The following is a 20,620-nucleotide window of genomic DNA, read 5'->3' as shown; positions in this document are numbered from 1 at the left end:
GCCAACATGACCCTAAAATCAAAACCTAATGAAGACGTAACAATAAAACTAGAGATCAATACCCTCATAAATATACATGTAAAAATCCTCAACAAAAAAAAATATCAAACTGAATCTATCAACATATATCAAGAATAATACACCATGATTCAGTGGCTTTTATGCCAGGGAACAGTAATGGTTCAACATGTGAAAACTAGAACAGTTTAGAACCCAGAGATCATTCCCAGTGTCTGGGGCTAGATCTGATTCCTGATTATCCCAAGGTGACAACAAAAATCTTCAAAGCTATCCTATTCATCTAAAAGTATAGAGGGTTTGAACAAGTTCCTCCAAAAATGTCAGCAAATTCACAGAGCGCAAAACTACAGGTATAAACAGAGTGGAGGCATCTTTAACAAGATGTGCTCTAAAAACCTAATGGTCCCAATTTTTACAGTTAAATATACCTCTGGGCACAGTTTACTACTTGAAGTATTATGACTGAATTTAAAATTTAAGTGTACTCAAAACCAGAAAAACACTTAAGAGAAAATAGTAATGAGCTCAATCAAATGGGAAGAATCTTGTGACACCTCCCCCATGTATATTTCTTTGGGACTCATCCCATTAGATAATCACTCAAAACTGAACAACCAAAAACATGCTCCTGTATGTTGCACATAAAAAGCCTTTCATCTCAACATAAGCCTATCACAGTGGGCTACAATGCTTTCCTTAAAAACTACTACTGCCGCATGGAAAACAGTATGGTGGTGCCTCAAAAATTGATAAACAGAATTGGGCGCCTGGGTGGCTCAGTGGGTTAAGCCGCTGCCTTCGGCTCAGGTCATGATCTCAGGGTCCTGGGATCGAGTCCCGCATTGGGCTCTCTGCTCGGCAGGGAGCCTGCTTCCTCCTCTCTCTCTCTCTGCCTGCCTCTCTGCCTACTTGTGATTTCTCTCTGTCAAATAAATAAATAAATAAATAAATAAAATCTTTTAAAAAAAAAAAATTGAGAAACAGAATTACCCTATGTTCCAGCAATTCTACTTCTGGGCATATCCCCAAAAGAATGGAAAGCATGATCTCAAAGAGAGAGCTGTATTCTCCTATTTGTAGCAACATTATTCACAGCAGCCAAAAGGAAGAAGCAATCTGAGTGCCCATCAAGAGATGAACAGACAAACAAAATGTTGTCCATACTTACAATAGAATATTATTCTGGCTTAAAAAGGAAGGAAATTCTGACACATGCTATGACATGCATAAACACTGACCACAATATGTTAAATAAAGTAAGCTAGTCACAAAAGGAGAAATACTGGATGGTTTCACTTATATGAGGTACCCAGACCAGTCAAACTCATAGAGAAAGTAGAATGTTGGCTGCCAGGGCTGGAGGGAGGAGGATGGAGGGAAAGGAGACTGCCTGTTTAATTGGCACTGAGTTCCAGTTTTGCAAGATGAAAACAGTTCTACAGATGGATGATGGGGACGGTAGGCAGCAAAACAATGTGAATGTACTTAAGGTCTCTGAACTTAAAAAGGGCTAAAATGGTATATTTTATGTTGCATATAATTTACCACCATTAAATTTTTTAATGTAAAAAAAAGTACCGTGTACTCTTCCAAGGAAAGCATGGTATGTCATATATCCTCATTTAGAAAAAAATGTGTCTCATGAACCAGTCTTTCACTGGAATTTGCCCACTTTTGAATGTGATAAAGCAATGACAGTTATCAGTCATCTATCATACAGAATAATGCAGTGACTACAAGACAGAAGGGCCCTTTGCAAATATCATACAGAAAAGTGCTTTAAATATTCTTCTTCAAGTTATAATACGTGACTCCCTGCCATTAGAAAAACTCACACATTACAGCCTACAGATGATGATGAAGATCTTCATTAAGTGCATGTTTTTAAAAATGGCACATGCCTACAATGGAATATTATTTGGCCATCAAAAGGCAGAGAGCACTGACTCATGCTATAACACGGATGAACCCGAAAAACATTACGCTAAGTAAAAGCAGCCAGTCACAGACCACATACCATATAACTCTGTTTATATAATATGTTCAGAAGAGAGGCGCCTGGGTGGCTAAGTCATTAAGCATCTGTCTTTTGCTCAGGTCATGATCCCAGGGTCCTGGGATCAAGCCCCGCTTTGGGCTCTCTGCTCAGCGGGAAGCCTGCTTCTCCCTCTCCCACTCCCCCTGCTTGTGTTCCCTCTCTATCTCTCTGTCGAATAAATAAATAATCTTTTTTAAAAATAAAAATAAAATTAAATAAAATGTCCAGAAGAGTCAAATCTAGAGACAAAAGGCACATTAGTGATGGCTTAGGCTGCCAGGAAGGGAGAGACCGAATGTAAGATTAAAGACCTTGTGGTTTCTTTCTGAGGTGATGAAAATGTTCTAAAATTGAGAGTGGTGGTGGCTGCACAACTCTGTGAGTACCAAAAGCCACTGGCTTACAAGCTTTAAGCAGATTAATTGTATGGCATATGAATTATACCACAACACAGCTGTTTTTAACATGGACAAAGATTACAAAAGGGGCTGTGACAAATGACAGAAATCAGCCTAAATCACCACTTTTAATTTTGCTTTTGGCTGATGTAAATAGGGCCTTTCTTCCTAATCAGGGTTGTCTTCTTCCAAGTATAAAACATAAAAATTATGACAGCCAAACAAACTCTGAAATGCAAACGGTTATTAACTACAGACTACAGTTAGAAGAAAGACCTGTTAGGGAGGTTACAGACTTTTTGTACAAAGCCGCTAACCCCAAGCAGGCCTGGTGAGTGGCAGAACCCGGGACACAGCACATGCTCTCTTCACCCTGCCGTGCCTGTGACTCAGACATTCCCAACAACCTATTTTTCTCATTGCTCCTTGAGTGTAGGATTTAACAAAACAAAAAAAGCAAAACAAACAAAATCGTTGCTCTTACCATTCCCACCTGGTCAATGGTGTCTTGAACTCGATCCAAAAGGATAGATATTATCTCAGGGTGAACAGCTGTGATGGCCCCTAAGAGCTCTCGACCAACCTTTGAAAAAGTCTCCCTGGTGGACAGGGTGACGTAAGATACCTAAAGGCGGGAGGAGGTGGAAATGGTACTTTCAGTCAATTGTCAGTCAAAACACAGTTCCATACTTCATTTAGGATGTCTTCAAGCAAACGAGAAAGAATCTCACACTAAGCCTCAGGTCACACTATGTTCAAGAAGATGTCAGACCTTCAGAGGGCAAACCGTCTATCCTGAGGCTAGGAGTCAGAAGGGGCAGGGAAGCAACTATAAAACAACAACTCCAACTGCCCCACATAGTAAATACATCCCAAAGTCTGTCTGTAGCTATAAATACCTTTGGTGTTATACCCTTTGGTGTAAAAACTTCTTTAAAACTGCTAAAATGATAAAAATCAGAATGCATTTCATAGAAATACCTATTTTCTCCTACAAAATAAGATCCCCACTGAAAAGAGCTTCTAAAATAGCAATGTTCACCAATGCCTCTTGAACAACATATTCCAAAGTACAGGCTGCAATCCATTGATGTCAATGGCAAGCAGATTTTTTAAAAAATACAAGAGAATAGAACAAAAAAATAACAAAAAGGTGAGAGTGCATCTCAGTAAGATTAAGTGCTGCCTCAATTTCACACATGTACACACACACACAAACACACAAGAAGAATCAGAATGTAATACACAATGTAATTTTTACTCTAAGTACTGGCCAACATCCTTGAAACACTCAAAAACACAAATGTTACTTTCACAAAAGACCTTGAGAACACCACTTACTGTATATGAAATCTGTCTTTCCCCAACCCCCTGCAATATTCTCGTATCATGAAGATAGTCTGGCATGCCAGACTGATTTAGGCCTTAACTTCACGCTAAGTACAAAGTACAATAGCCTAGTGTTTGAATAGCCTAGTATTTGATCCTGCAAAAGAACTTTGGATCATCCAGTGGTATCATTCTCAAACCAGGGTACTGGGGAGAAAGTAATAAACTCAGATAATCTTCTTCAAACATAATCTGACTTCAAATTTACTTGAATAGTTTGGGAGAAATACTTTTTAATGAAAATAAACAAATAAATGACACCCTAAATGGAAAATACACATCTTTTTAAATATATGGGTTATGCCTCTAGACACTCAGGGTCCAGAGTCTACTCTCTTCCTCCCTTAGTGTTGGCTTAGTGGAAGAAGGCAAGGATCTCATCCCACCTCGTCATTTTATAGCTGAGGAAGCTGAGCCCAGAGTGGGAAGGCACCTTTTCAGCTGTGAGATGGGCAACTGCTAGCAGAGTTAAAACAAGCGCACCTCTTCTTCGTGAGCGTCAGTATTCTTTCCACCATTTCATATAAACTGGCTCAGCAGGGGCGCCTGCGTGGCTCAGCTGGTTATGCGCCTGACTCTTGATTTCAGCTCAGGTCATGATCTCCGGACTGTGGGATCGAGCCCTGTGTCGGGCTCCGAGCTCACCGGGGTGTCTCTTGATATCCTCATTCCCTCACCCTCTGCCCCTCCCCCCACTTACACACTAAATAAATAAATAAAATCTTTTTACAAATAAATAAACTGGCTCCGAAACCAGGCCTCCGTGTTACTGGCAGTGTTGTGGGGCAGAGCAGCAGCAGACACTGTTAAAACTGCAAGTGTCAGGCTGTGCCAGATGGTCTATTCCTCACTGAAACTCACCCATCAAATGTCAAGAGAGTAAGGGGAAGTGGAATGAGCAGGATTTGTATTTTCAATACTCCTTATAGCAACATGATATTCGTTTGATTTTCTACCTCCTTCCATACTCAGTACAAGTTAGTCACATTTTTTTTTTGTAAAGCAATCCCAAAAGAATCAAAACATCCCAAAGAAAACAATCCCAAAGAAAACATTTTTTAGCTGACTTCTAAAACTTAATATTCTAACCTCATATATCTCCAGAACAATAATTTTTATGAAGTCTTCATCCACATTGGTTCTTCTGGCCTGAGCCATCTGAGCAAATGTAGTCAGAAGGCAAATCTCTTCTGAGCTATTCATGGAAGAAAGACACTTCTCAAAGTTCACAAAGTGTTCTGGGTCTGCAAATTCAGGGCAAGAAAATTAGAACAAAGAATGAAGAGATAACACTTTTAATCACTCTCCCAGAGAGAAAGGAGGTATAAAATTAGAAGATATTTAGAAATAAATTTTAATATATTTATAATATTTAGAAAAGATTCTTTGTTCCAGAATGGATTTCTACAGGCTTCCGGGGAAAAGGCAGAGACCACATGAAATTCCAACTCTACATATAATGTGGCCTCAAAGATAACACTTAACACCCCCAAGCCTCAGTTTCTCCATCTGCCTTAAAAGGTTGTTGAAGATTAAATGACACTAGTGACTAGTGGTGGGTTTTGTCACCAGGTGAGACACCTTCAAAGACACATCTGAAACAACTTAGTTAACTGTCCGCCAAATGAATGATGACGACCTTACTAATGAGAACTGCTAGGACTAGCAAAGCACTCAGTGAAAACAAAGCATTCATTCCAAACAAAAGAGATTTTCTTATAAATGAAAATCTGGGGCAAGAAATTAGTCACAACCATGACTGCAATACTGCTAAATGTGATAAACAGTATACAGTGTGTTCATTCTACCAACTTCTCCGAGGATGCAATGTACGCAACACACTATTTTGTCACTAGGGGGCACTAGAGTTTTGGGATCCATGACAGAAAACAGATGCTACAAAGGCAAAGATAACAGGGGAAAGATTGAAAAAAAGTCTCTTTAAAAAATACATTCCCCTGATGGAATTTGCAAAATAAGAAGGCAATAAGCCTACACTTCTTTCCAGGTGTTTACACATTTCAGAAATCAAAGGTAGTCCATCAAATGTCCCATGTTTTCAAAATAACTCCATGGGGGCATTTACAACCCAATTTTCATTTCTCATCCCCAAGCTGGGATCATACCAAATTACTACCCAGAGCATTTCAAGAATAATGAAAACTAGAATTATCATTCTAATATGTCAAAGCAATAAAGCAGTCTTTCAAATTTCAAAATTATTACATATGAGTATACAGAGTAAAATGTTCTCTTAGTCCTTCTAAAAAAAAAAGGAATAAAGCCATGAAGGCACACAGGGTGGAAAGAGCTGCACGGCACCCTCTGGCCAGACTGTACCTTGGAGCTGCTTCTTGCACTCAGCAGGCGGGAGAGCGACGCAGAGCTTCTCCAGGTTCCCACTCTCCACCTGGTGCATGAGGTAGAAGAGCTTCCAGAGCATCTGGACCGACAGCGTCCCAAAGGGCATTTCCGACATAAACAGCCAAATGCCAAGTCTGCGTTTTAAAGAGTAGGAACAGTTTCATTTATCAGTCAACTTCACCACACTGAGAAAGCAGGCAGACCTGCTCTGGTAGGAAAAAAAAAAGTTCTTAAATCACAACACAGCAATTTTTCTAACATCCTTCGGCCACCGACACCTCAAGGACAGGTAACAGTAACAGCAAGACTCGCACAGGAACTTCGTCTGTGTCAGGCCCTGTTCTAATCACGCTGCCATACAGATCATCTCACTCTGTCCTCACAAAAACCAAGGCAAGTATTACTAGTGATACTCTCCCCCACTTTACCCGTAAGGCTCCTAAGGCTCAGGAAGGGTAATAGGAGGCAGAGCTGTGTTTTGAGCCAAAGATCTTTTTAAGGCCTGGGTGACAGGAGCTTAGATAAGGATGTATGTGTCTGAGTCTACATGCGGATACGAGTATGCACACAGACACATGTGCAATGAGAGGGAGGAGAATCAAAAACCCTGCAGGGCCTCTCCACTCATCACTGAATGAAATTCACACTCCTCAGCCCCACGTTCAAAGGCTTCCACTATACAGCTCAGACCTATGTTTCTAACCAGAGGCCTCGCTGCGTGCAGAGTATGAGACCATTCCTGGATGAGCCCAGTGAGAATCTCGTACCTCCAAGCTGCCATCCCTCCAACTATGAAGCCCTCCTCTGATTTCCTCCTCAGCACTATTACAGAACTCCATCCATACCTGACTTTGGCAATATCATACCCTTTATGGGTGGTTCTTACACCAGACCGAGCAGAAAAATCACAGAGAGACTATTCTAGCGAAGAGAAATGAGTAAAGGACAGGCAGGGCTAGGCAGGGAGAGATAAATAGGGGGCTATGTGATCAGGCTCACAGAAATCCCAAAAATGTGCAGGCGTGGGGAAACCAGGCATAATGGAACAAACCCGACCACCTGCCCTAGGCCTGTGGGGTGGGTGTCTTTTTTATGATAATCACCTATGACCAACAAAGAATAACCAGACCCTAAAAAGGAAGTAAACCATTGAAGGTGTTATCACTAGTCCTTGCCCAATGTTGGTATCAATAGAGATGTTAAAAAGAACGTAAGTTCCCTGGTTAGCTTTCTAGAAAAGACCAACTATAAAGGCCCTCAGTGGCAATCCTGCAGGGACCCCTCTCACTCTTGAAAGCTTTTTCTGTATGTTCACTTAATAAACTTCAATTGCTTTACTCACACATACACACAAAAACAAACAACGACAACAAAAAAACCAGGAGACTTTGTGGAAAATGCAGATTCCAAGGCCTGCCTACACAGATCCTGATTTTGTAGGTCACAGCTCTGGCCCAAGAATTTTCAGATTCTAGTCATCCTGGGTGACCCAGACTCAAGGGCTCCTCAAACAACACAGTGAGAAATGCCTCAAGTTGCTGTAATTTACATACACATACAAACCACAACAATTTGAGAGTAGAAACCAGGTTTTGTTCATCTTTGAATAAACTTAAATGTAACCTAGAGCCTTATATTCAAATTATCCCCTACCTAAACCAGTATCTTGCAAATAATCAGCACTCCCAGTAAATGCTCATTAAAATTGGGTTATATGAATTTTATCTCAAAAAAATCTTTTTAAAAACAGGGAAGCACTCAAAACTGTTGCTATATTTTGGACAAACCTACAAATTAACCAATTACAAACAAACAAAGCTTACTGAGAGAAAAAGAAGAAGAAATTAAATAGTATAAGCCAGACCCACATCTAGGTGCCATCACCACGTTACCAGTGGCCCAAACCACCACTGACCTAGATTCTGAAAAGCAGTAGCTAGACTCCTGAGCAAAGGTTGAAGAAACTGTTAAGTTCAGTTGGGCCAAGCTTCTGTCTTATTAAATAATTATCCTAGCACCTCACATAGGACCTGACTCTCTTGTATAACTTATCCCAAAACAATAAGAGGAATTTGGAGAGGCCTTAAAAGTAATGTCATGAGACTGTGTTATTTCAGGCCATGAAATCTCCCATATGGCAGCTATGCAGTAAGTCTGGCTTAGGTTTTTGCTGTCCTTTGATTTTGTTTTGCTTTGGGTTGGGGGATAACCACTGTCAGAAATTTCTACTAGAAAGCCAAATACATTTAAATGTCATCAGGGCTTTAAATATCTGATTCTTGTGTAATCTCTTTCCTAAAATAAACTCAAAAACAACAGTTCTCAATATTTTAAAGTTTAAAATGACAGGACTGCCTTTGTGAATTACACGTATAATGCTATAGGAGAAGAGTTCACAGCTCCAACTCTAGGAATTGGTAACTATGGTGAGAGCTTTCCATCTCAGCTAAGTGGCCACAAGGACAAGTGACAGATCAGACAGTGGAGACTACTCCTGACCCCCAGCAGGATTCTGCACAGGATCTGATAAACCTGATGAGACCACCAAATTTAAAGACAATATAGAATGAGTAACAAGTAAAGATAAATACCTAAGCCCAAGTTCTATATATCTTATATCCATGCCTTCTGAGTGCCTAAAAGTGCTTAAGACTTAGTCAAGGGGTTCTAATATTTCTGTAAGTGAGCAGTTACTCTATTCTTCATCTGAAGCCACAAAGAACCACCACCACCTACATCCAAAAGGTCCTTCATGATTTAAAAAGTATTTCCATATACTACTGCATTTCATCCTGGGCACATATCCATGAGGTCGATGGAACAGGCAGAATCATTACCATCATCTCCATTTTATAAATGAGGAAAGTGAGAAGACAAAGACTAGGTGACTGGCCCAAGGTGCTAGTAAATAGCAGGCAAGACTCAAAGCCACTACACAACACACAATGAGTATGGGCTGAAGTTAGAGATCATGGCAAGATGGAGCACAGACAACTCAGAAGAAGGCAAAGCTGGGGAAGAGCTGGCAGCTCATGTGTGGACTGGAGGCCAGCAAACATCTCCCAGCAGAGGGCACAACGCTTGGCAGAACTTGCTCCTACACTTGGACAGATGCTCAGGGAAGACAGTCACCACTGTGCCCCTGCCCCTCCCTCAAGTGTATCCCGGGCTAAAAGCAGCAACAAAGTCAACATGACCAGAAGACAGCATTTACACAGCCAAGCACAGGGGCCCAGAACCCAAGAGAAACCTCACGGTAAGACAACTTGAACAATAAAATGGGCAAATCATTTGTGCTGTGCACTGAGCACCTGCCCTGACTCACTTAGGCACTGAGATGGGTGGGAAAGAGAATTCACACCTTGTTCAAGGCTTCCCCGAAAGTTGAGGGATGACACCACTGAGGTATCAAAATCGGGTTATTTTAAGATTGAAAAAAAAAATCTTAAAAAGAGCATTTCAGTCCACCATGACAGATAAGGAAACTTAAAGACAATGAATTTGCCCAAGATAAGAAACAGATGAAATGTACTCAGACATTATTGTAAGAGATCTAACTGTAGTCGATGACTTTCGCACCAATCTTCCTCGCGAGCCAGGGAGCCATTTCTCAACAATCATCATCACATGTCTTACCTTTTGGCTTTCAGCACATGCAGGACAGCTCTCAGAAACAGTTCATCAAATTCAACCTGTAGTTTCTCCATGGAGTAGGGCTGCTGGGCCAAACCCAAGCCTCGGCTGTGGCTCACAAACTGTGCCCAATGGTCGCTCACATAACCAAGGGTCATCCTGAGCAGGAGGAAAGGCAATACGGCACTTTTCATTCTTGTACTCAATCCTGGCACCTTCATATTACATTGGAAGCACTAATTTGCCCAGTACATATCATGGAACAGCTGCTACCTTCAAGGCTCTAAACACAGTCAGCGGGAGGGCAAACCCCACCCTCACGCAGCTTACATTTAGCAGAGGCAAATAGACAACAAAGTAAAGGGAAAAGTATAATCTGTCCAATGGTCATAAGTGACGATGAAAATAAGTAGGAGAGGGGACTAAAGTTTCTCTGGAGTTGGCCAGAGTAAGGGGGTTGGCTGGGAGCAGGAAAGGCCTCACCGAAGAAGACGTGTGAGTAAAGACAGGGGTATCTAAGGGAAGAGCATCCGGGTAGAAGGAACAACCAGTGAGAGGGCTCCAAGGCATATTCAGGATGTTGGAGGTACAGCAAGGCAGCCAGTGTGTGAAAGCAAGGTAAGTGGGCGGGAGACTGGCTGGAGACGAAATCAGAAAAGTGACAGGAGACCAGGCCGCTGCGAACCCTTTGGCTTTTATTCGGACCGAAACTGGGAGCAGACGAGTGACATGAGCTCCTGACTCACCACTTATGGGGAACACTGGCTGTTGCGTGAATAAGCCAAGGGCAGAGCAAGGGTAAAAGCAGGAAGACGAGTCAGGAGGCTAATAACAATAATAATTGCAATTCGGGAGAAATATGTGAGAATGAACTAGGGTGGTAGCAGTGAACTTGGGGAGAAGCGGCTGGATTCTGAAAACCGCAGGTTTCATTAGTTTAAAAGGATGCGCATCTTTCACACTATAATCCCTGCAAATTGGAATGTGTGCTAAACTGATAACGTGCCATACTTCTGTAGCATTTTTTCTTAGAGGCACACGAAATGCATCTTCAGAACTGGTGGCATCTTAGATTTAATGACAGTGTTTTGAAGGTAGAGATGACAGAATCGGCTGTCACACTGGATGTGGGGTATAAAAAGATGGAGATGACACCAAGTATTCTAGCCTGAGCAACCAGAAGAATAAAGTTGCCACTTACTGAAGACAGAAAGGGCAAGGAGGAGCAGCTTGGGAGGTGGAAGGGGGAAGGTCCATTGGGTGTATTAAATTACAATGTCTGTGAGTCATCCAAGGGGAGGTGCGGAGTTGGCAGCTGCGCTTACAGGCTTAAGAGAGAGGCAGGAGCTAGAAATAGAACTCTGAGAACCGTCGTAGTACTTTGATGACATTTAAAGACATGAGAATGGATGAAGTCTGAAGAGCAAGTTTCGATGGAGAGAAGAGGTCCAGGAACTGAGTCCTGGGGCAGTCCAACATCAAGAAGTTTGAGAGTGAGGGTGAAACAACCAAGAAGGCAGAAAATGAGAAGCTAGGGAAATGGAGGAGAAACCAAAATATGGGATCCTGGAAACCAAGCAAAGAAAATGTTTGTTTTCTTTTTAAAGATTTTATTTATTTATTTGAGAGAGAGAGCGATCACAAGTAGGCAGAGAGGCAGGCAGAGAGAGAGGGGTAAGCAGGCTCCCTGCTGAGCAAAGAGCCCGATGCGGAGCTCAACCCCAGGACCCTGAGATCATGACCTGAGCCAAAGGCAGAGGCTTTACCCACTGAGCCACCCAGACACCCCAAAGAAAATGTTTAAAGGAGAAAGTGAGCAACTCGGAGAAAGCTATGTTAACTATGAGAGAAATGTAAGGGAGAAGACTCAGAACTGGCCACTGGCTCAGTAGAACAAAGTTCATTAATACTCTTCATTCTTAAGAGCTGTCTAGGGGGTTCAGGGGTGGGGTGTGGGGAGAGCCTGACTGTGGAGAATTCAAGCAAGAATGGAGGGAAAAACCTGGAACCAATAGATGACCTGAAGAAAGGGACCTTGTAGAAAACAGTTCTACAACTGGAAGGTGTGAAAAGAATGTGCAATAGATACAAAGAAAAATAAGCAGATGAAGACAAAGAAAGGTCATAATTCACTATAATAATCAACTGTAAGTATTTACACAGAAATATAGAATGAATACCGACCTTAAAGCAGGAATAACAATGTCTTTCCTACAGAGTTATTGGGAGAATAAAACGAGAAGGTAAAACAAAACAAAACAAAAAAAAAAAGAGAGAAGGTATATCACTGGCATGTAGTGGGCACTCAATCCTACATCACATAAATGAACAAAAGGACAGGCTTTACCTTACCCACCGAGCTCAATCAGAAAATGAACGTCTGAACTTCTAATAATGAGTATATGGGCTTTTTAGATTTAAAGAAATTACTCTCCAAGTCACCAATCATCCTTCCTTCCACTGTCTCTTGTTTTCAATACCCTCTACTAAAGGCTTTTAAAGACCTTCAAAGTCACAGCCTTGCAGGGCATCCTACAACCATTTACCTGGCTTTACAAAGCACATGGAAATAAATAAATAAATAGACAAATAATTATAATCAATTTTGTTTGGGAAACATCACTGAGGAGGGGGAGAGGTTTTAGAGGCTTTTTTGGAGGGAAGGGAAGTTGGAATAAACAACAGCATACTGATGTGCTATAGGGAATGACAGTAAAGACAGAAAAATTAATACTGCAGAAAAGAGGATACAAAATTAATTCAATAAAAAGCAGTACATGTTATCAAAATTTGTTCATACTTGATCATAAAAGCATAAACCCATTTTTCAATCAAATAAATGATAATGCTTTCCTCAGTTCAAAGCAGGGGCCAATGACAGAAGTCTTTGCAACTTTCTTTAAATGGCATTTAACAGAAAATCAGAATAAGAATAAATAAGAGAGGTAAAAGGAAAACAATGACATGAAAGAGCTACTGCCAATCCTCCCGCAGCTAAGTGACAATTCCCAGGTAAAAGTGAGGAGGTGGAAGAACACAGAGAGCAAAGGAAAAGGAAAGAGGCTACAGAGAGGCTTCATTTTCCATGACTGAGTTGAGTTTCTCTGGCCAAGTTCAACCTTGACTCCAAGAACAATTACCTAACAAACCAGTTAAATTTGAAATAATTAACCAAATATTCTGACTGGAAGCATTTATAGACTTCCCATCTGCTAGATGGTAAAAAAAATTCTTACTTTAATGATAAATCAGACCCGAATCTACACTGAGATGTCCATCATCTCAATTTCACACAGTATGTATGCCTGACCCAGGCAAAGGCAAACAGAAATAGATGTAGCAACAGCAATATTACCTGATCATATAACCAATTCGCTTCACAAACTGCCTGTAGCGTGCCCTGTTAAAGGTTTCTAACCCCACAGCCAGAAGCTCCACTAGTGAGTTAGCAAAGGCAAAAATTTTCATCATCTCTTGAGGTCTTGTTGTTTCAGGTGAATAATCACCTAGAAGATAATTGGAGAAAAGGGAGGAATTACAATTACTATCAAAAAACAATGAAGGACACAGATGTAAACACCTCAGTGAGGAAACAAAGCCAAAGGCGAGAAAACTCAACAATGCCATTGCTCTGGCTTCTCTGTCAACATGACATGGGGAACCTGAGACAAAGTGTAAAATGAAAGCAATATATTAAAGCTGGAGATGTAGGGGGTACCTGCATGGCTCACTCGGTTAAAGCATCTGCCTTCTGTTTGGGTCATGGTCTCTGGGTCCTGGGATCAAGCCCCACATTGGGCTCCCTGCTCAGTGGAGAGTGTGCTTCTCCCTCTGCCCCTCCCTCCTACCTGCTCCTGCCCCCCAAATAAATAAATACAATCTTAAAAATAGAAAAGCTGGGCAATGTGCAAGCCAGCTGACCTTTCTGCATCTCAGCTCTAGGTGGGAAATTACAAACACAAGAGAAAGGAAGGAAACCGCACTGAGATATGATGCAACCATGTCTGCACAGCATGGCCAGGCACCCAGGAACCTGGATCAGGAACCTGCCCAAGTTGGAAGGCTGGATGCTGAGCTCCTGGAATGAGCTTGCCACAATCCCATTTACCACACGACAAAAGAAATCAGTCTACCTTTTGCTTTAAACCCAAGAAGATGCTGAAAGAGTTCATGGAACGGAAACTGGGATAAAAGGATAACCAAGTCATCCTCATTAAGGAGAAGCCAACTGGTCTCAGGATCTTCATCCTAAGGGGAAAGATGCAAAATCATGTCAGCTGATTGGATCAGAACACACCAGGGTCTAGAGTTACAAGAGCTAAATTATCACAGATACAAGTCTTACGTCGTGGTCCATGTGTCTTCGTGGACTTCTCCTCCTACTATCAGCTCCACAGATGAGCTGTAAATCCCCCGAAATCGCAAGCACAATTATATGTGCATCTGGGTCATACCCATTCTTCCATGGCTGAAACTGCCCTCATTAAATGTCCATTCCAAAGAAGATTAAATAAAAAATTCCTCAAGAGTGGAAAATCTTACTATAAAAGCTCAGTGCTTTGACAACATGAATTTAAGAACCACATATTCAGGCCAAGTTACTTTAGCTACAAGTCTGTTGCAAATCAAGGCCTACTGTAGTATATACTGCCTTATGGCAAAGTAATCTGCATTTGCTACAGCTACTGAAGCTCTGTTGCCAGTTAGTGCTGCTAAAGCAAGAGAGAATAACAGGCCATACATATAGATTATATAGGGGAAACCTTTAGGGTTTTTTGTTTAATACCGAGCACTAAAGTCATCTTAGAAAACAAGTTGATTTGTGTCCTAAAATATGCTACATTCAAAAGGGAATGCTGTAAAAAGATCCAGACATCCTGAAGAATATATCACCTCAATTTCAACAAGGGACTAATGCATTCACTGATAACCTCCCAAGCCACTCTTCCCCTCCCCCCCACCCCTGCCCCATTTTCAGTCCTAAATGGCTTACAGACAAGCCTCAGAAACTCTACTTAGAGCAGTAGCTCTCAACTCTGGTTCTACATCAGAATCACCTGGGAGGCTTTTACACATCTGGATGTCTGGGTGTGGGCCTGGGCAAGATTTCTAAGTTGCCCCCTGTTTGTTCCTTTTTTTTTTTTTTTTTTTTTTTTTAAGATTTTTATTTATTTATTTGACAGAGAGAGATAGCAAGAGAGGGAACACAAGCAGGGTGAGTGGGAGAGGGAAAAGCAGGCTTCCCGCTGAAGAGGGAGTCGGATGCGGGGCTCGATCCCAGGACCTCTGATCATGACTTGAGCCGAAGGCAGACTCCCAATGATTGAGCCACCCAGGCGCCCTGCCCAGTTGGTTCTAATATAGAGCCAGTATCAAGGAACTACTAATGTGAAAAACTGAGAGCACTTTCCTTCCTGCAGCCTTCTGAGTCAACAGAACTCTCAACATTCTCACCTACTCGCCAGGTTCTTGAATTCACTCAACAGTCAGTAAGGACTAGCCAGGGGCCAGGCACCACTGCAGGGTCCCCAGCCATCACCTGTCTCTGGAAGTAAAGGAAACCTTCCAGAGAAAAGACTTCTCTCTCAGAGGGTAACACTCTCGTGGGGGGGGGGGGTGCATTTCACCATAATCTTTAAATACAATTTAAAGCACCAGTTTCTGAGAAACTCTCTTCAAGGTGACTGCTGAGTCTCTAGCAGAGATGTCTGAAGAGGAAAATTAGTGCAAAGCAGCCCCCCAGTCCTGAATGAGCACTTGGGTAAACAAACAGATATGATCCCCATGGCTGCCACGGCTGTCATTGTGAGAATTGTCTGCTGCAAACTGTCAACTTCTTTTAAAAAGAAGGAGTCTTGGGGTGCCTGGGTGGCTCAGTGGGTTAAAGTCTCTGCCTTCGGCTCAGGTCATGATCTCAGGGTCCTGGGATCGAGCCCTGAGTTGGGCTCTCTGCTCAGCAGGGAGTCGGTTTCTCCTCTGTCTCTGCCTGATGCTCTGCCTACTTACGATCTCTCTCTCTGTGTCAAATAAATAAATAAAATCTTTAAAAAAAATAAAAAGAAGGAGACTTGGGGCACCTGGGTGGCTCAGCGGGTTAAAGCCTCTGCCTTCGGCTCAGGTCATGATCCCAGGGTCCTGGGACTGAGCCCCGCATCGGGCTCTCTGCTCAGCGGGGAGCCTGCTTCCGTCTCTCTCCCTCTCTCTCTGCCTGCCTCTCTGCCTACTTGTGATCTCGGTCTGTCAAATAAATAAATAAAATCTTTAAAAAAAAAATCAAAAATTTAAAAAATAAAAATAAAAAGAAGGAGTCTTGGGACACCTGGGTGGCTCAGTCATTGGGCATCTGTCCTCGGCTCAGGTCATGATCCCCAGATCTGGGGATGGAGCCCTGCATGGGGCTCCCCATTCAACAGGAAGCCTGCTTCTCCTTCTCCCACTCCCCCTGCTTGTGCTCCCTCTCTCACGATCTCTCTCTGTCAAATGAATATAATCTTAAAAAAAAAAAAAAAGACATTATTTAGAAAAAAAATAAAAAGAAGACAGAGTAAATCTGGTCCCTGGCCACCTTGACAGTACATCAAATCAGGATGTGGACCACAAAAAAGCACGTGGGCAGGTAACTGGCTGGAGGGAAAATTTCTGACAGATACACTAACCCTATGTACAGCAGAAAGAAAAATCAACGAGTACTATCTTGGGAAATTGGATTTGGATCACTTAGTTCTCACCAAGAATAAAGAACCATCTTATACCTTACAAATGAGAAGATATGGATAAGAAGTATTCGTAAGAGTTAAAGGAAGAGCTTGATAAGCTCCAGCTCTTTACTATACAGACTCACGTTACCTGCTGGGAAAACTCTTTCGCCCCCTACACCTCGGTTTTCTCACACCAGTACCTGCCCTCGTGGGGCTGTCGCAGAAGTCAAGGAGAGACCATGTGACAAGTGCTTAGAACAATGCATGGCACTTAAGAGGAGCTCGACAATGATTAATGAAAATGATGCCGACACAACAAGTTACCTCTTCTCCTCCCTCATCTACTAGCGTCCACGTCCCGGATGCAGGCCCCGAGGAGGACGGCTTCTGCTCACTGGGCTTCATATGGCACAGGAATTCCGCTCGATTTCTGAAGGACAAGGGAGATCACGCCAATCACATGAACACAGACAGCCCGCACGCATGCACTCTGGATCATCTACTCAAGCCTGCAGAAGAGTCAGCCGGCCACCCAATCATCACATGGTTTAAACTACTAAACAAATAAGAACTGGCGAGAACTCAAGGCGGCTAAAACCTAATTTTGGTGTGCAGACCTCGAGGATCCTGGATTAGTAGTGACAAGTAATTGCAGAGAAGCCGTAATGCTGGCCCAGCTCCCGCATGCCAGGACCTCAATACATACGGACTGCTGAGGGACCTCGCCTCCAGCCAGGCTTACAAACTGGTGCCAGTACACGACTTGAGGAACATGTAGTATCTGATCTCATCAGCTTTACTGAATATAAAAAGATACTCTGCAGGTAATTCAGAAGTTTGTTTAGGGGAAAAGAGTACCTCTAAAGGCAAAACCATTTTGAAGTCAAAATCCTATCTACCACGTGTTAGAGAAGCCCCTTGTATCCAGGCAGAGAGAACTAGAGAGAATTCCTGCCAGCCAGATTTCACAAGGTGTTGGCTAGACCTGAGAAGCAGGTATAACCAGAGAAATTTCTTCTCTTAGACTACAACATGGTTTTCAGGCCCTGTTCCTTCCCCTTCAGCCTGCTCCTGAAAAATTCACCCATTCCTTCCTGTTACAGGAACTTTCTCCCATGACTTCAGCACACCGCTGCCCTTTCAACCCAAGGAGCTCCAATCCTGTGTGTCCACTCGTATGCCTCAATGACCTCAGACTTGCCTCCTTATAAAACAGCTCTCCTTTCTGTCCCTGTCGGTCTGATAGGGCATGAATGCCCTCACAATCACTCAGGCTCAGAGGGCTACCGAGTTCTCTCGGAACCACTCCTATCCCACCAGGTCCTTATTTCATCAGCTACTTAATCCTTTTCTGCGAAGATAACCTTTAGGCTCCCCTCCTTCTCTTTCTCACCACCACTACCCCAACTCAGGCTCCGGGGCAGACAGGCTTTCCAGGACTGAGAGCCGGAGGTAATACCACTGTTCGAGGTCACCTAGACAAGACAGTGCCTTCTCCCCCTAAATGTCCTCTTGATAAGGGGTTGGGATCCAGAGCCAGGAGAGCCAGAAGTCTCTAACTGCACTTCAATTAAGCAGGAGCACATCTTCTGCCTTCAGTCCATCCTAGCTTTCCTGGATGCTTTTTACAATTATTCAAAAGCCCTGATCTGCTACAGGCCAGACTTTATCAAATCTAGATTCTTCTGTTTTAATGTCAAAACCTCCTATCACCCAAGTCGCTGTAGCTCTTCCACTGTATGACCGTCTCCCATGCAGTCTCTGCTCCAGCCAAGCTGATCTCCTACGTATCCTCCGCACCGCCACCTTACCTGTACCCTGGGCCACAGCCTCTTCTCTCCGCCGACAGTGCCCTGCCTGCTCTTCTCTCTTAATGAGATCTGTCCCCATTCTTGCAACCCAGTCATACATACATCTAGAATCTTCTCTCACTGCTCCACCACCCCCCTTCGGGCTCCCCGGGGCTAGCACGCTGATCGCAGCTTCCCAAGTGGGCACTTGGATCTCTGCCCTCTTCCCCTCTCTACTACAGCTCTTCTTCTAATGGAAAGATAACTTTCTTGTCTCTCCACAGCTCCTTTCATAATGACATATATGACACGAGAGAGGCAAATCCACTAAAAAGAGGGAACCAAAAAAAGCTTAATTGTTTATACATAAGAAGTTAATAGGGTCATGTGGGGGGAAAAGGGTATCCAACCCAAAGAAAATCTGCAATATTAAATTCTGGAATGCTGACACTTCCCTTAGCGGATCTTTGGATCTGGGCAGTTTAGGAAGCCAATCTTTGGTAGAAAGAAGCATTTCGATTTCTACTTCATAAAGCTCTTCCGCACTTACTTGACAGGAGACATTAGCAGGGCAAGGGACTGCATAAAATGAAAGACCCCTGATGGGTTATTCAACACTTTGATCTGAAATCAGAAAAGGAAAAGGCATACTGTAGAAAGCTGACAACCCAAGTATCCATGATCTCAGTTCACCAGCATTCTGACAGAGGAAGCAGTTAAGAAAACAAAGAAGGGACTGGCACGTAATCCCCAAGAGTGGGAGCACGTGGGTTCCCTGGCAGTCCTGACTGAGCTGGACTCACAGAGCACAGCGAGCAGAGCAGCTGACTTCAACAACTGTACCCACATAGGATGAACCACAATAATGGACAAAAACAAAAATCCTCCTCCTACCTGAAGAGATTCAGAGTTCTCACCGCGGGAAATACTAAAGAAAAGGTCACATGGAGAAGCTGCCCCTGGCATGCACTTGGCTTCCACCCATCTGAGTGGCGGCTGTAACAAAATAACCCAAACGCAAGCAGCAGAGTGGAGAAACCGTGAGCCGTATAATCAGCACTGAAGGTGATTATATGAACACTGAGCACAAAGGCCTGATCTCTGCTAGCGTTACAGAACTTTGAGATGCTCGTGGTTTCTGTTTTGCGTATACCAACCATGCTTGCGGTGGACTAATTTAAGAAGCTGTGTTGAATATCACCAGGAAAAAAAGTCCCAGTATGTCTTCTTGCACAGAAATTCTACAGAACTACATACTACTGAATCTACCAAGCCAGATGATGGGGGAACTTCTACAATTCTATCTTAATTTCATCAATGATGGGTGACCCAAGAATTTTCTGCATAAAAACTCCCATGAATACATATACATATACACTAAAATAGTTTAAGAATTTTGTTTTAAATATCAATATTTTTAAGCAGTTTTTTAAAGGGAAAAAAACAACTTCTTCAGGAAAAAATGTTTAACAAAATCTCTCTCATCCCACTCAAAATCAGAAGGCCATCATCATACCTGGATGAAAGGAACAGCCCATTTACTAACACCAGCTGGACATCGGAGAATATGGTTTAAAAGGAAGAAGTGATCTCCAGGACAGCCAACTCTTTGTAACACTGACACCTGCACAGGGAAGGACATACAGTTTCACTATCTAGTAAGAAGAAAAATGTGCTAAATCACTTAGCCAATGTTTAAATACAGGAATCTTTCAGGAAGAGGAACCAGAGATCTACTGTATACACACACACACACACACATACATATAGTATATATACAGTATATAACCAAAGATATACTATTAACAGGTTGAGTTTCTACCACAGATGCACACGGAAGCCTAAGAACCTATGAGTACTACAATAAAAACATCATATGTAGTTTCCTGCAAACCCAGTTTTCACTATCTGGCAAAATACAACTTACTCACATTCCTGGCCACATAGGAATACATGCAAGCCAAGTAGTTTAATCTAGTCTGGAGTTTGCAACAGATTCTCAAATCCAAATAAGTATGCTTGGGACTTTACCACATATGCAAGAACTCTAATATTAACCTGAAAGAAGCACCCAAGGTAGCCCCACTGAAAACATGGCTAAATAAACAAGCCTCCTTCTCTAACACACTTAACATCTTTCTTTTTTTTTTAATTTATTTTTTATTTTCAGCATAACAGTATTCATTATTTTTGCACCACACCCAGTGCTCCATGCAATCCGTGCCCTTTATAATACCCACCACCTGGTACCCCGACCTCCCACCCCCCGCCCCTTCAAAACCCTCAGAT

At 42.6% G+C, this 20,620-nt stretch overlaps 1 protein-coding gene across 3 annotated transcripts in view; it reads right to left on the bottom strand.

Annotated features, from left to right (window-relative positions):
* Positions 1–20,620, bottom strand: part of EPG5 (ectopic P-granules autophagy protein 5 homolog) — a 107,280-nt gene that overhangs the window by 69,041 nt on the left and 17,619 nt on the right. For 2 of the 3 annotated variants that reach the window (XM_044243059.1, XM_044243060.1), the window contains exons 5-13: positions 19,848–19,955; positions 18,882–18,955; positions 16,866–16,971; positions 13,977–14,091; positions 13,199–13,349; positions 9,847–10,002; positions 6,187–6,344; positions 4,936–5,090; positions 2,942–3,082 (exon numbers count right to left, since the gene is read on the bottom strand). In XM_044243059.1, the coding sequence (XP_044098994.1) occupies positions 2,942–3,082; positions 4,936–5,090; positions 6,187–6,344; positions 9,847–10,002; positions 13,199–13,349; positions 13,977–14,091; positions 16,866–16,971; positions 18,882–18,955; positions 19,848–19,955 (1,164 nt within the window). Of the gene's footprint in view, positions 1–2,941; positions 3,083–4,935; positions 5,091–6,186; positions 6,345–9,846; positions 10,003–13,198; positions 13,350–13,976; positions 14,092–16,865; positions 16,972–18,881; positions 18,956–19,847; positions 19,956–20,620 lie in introns of those variants that run through there. The other variant, XM_044243061.1, reaches the window with a different exon arrangement.

Source organism: Neovison vison, chromosome 3, assembly GCF_020171115.1.
Source record: "Neovison vison isolate M4711 chromosome 3, ASM_NN_V1, whole genome shotgun sequence".
Taxonomy (NCBI): Eukaryota; Metazoa; Chordata; class Mammalia; order Carnivora; family Mustelidae; genus Neogale; species Neogale vison.
Note: the sequence above shows the minus strand (reverse complement) of the source record. Positions and strands in the feature narration are given on the sequence as shown.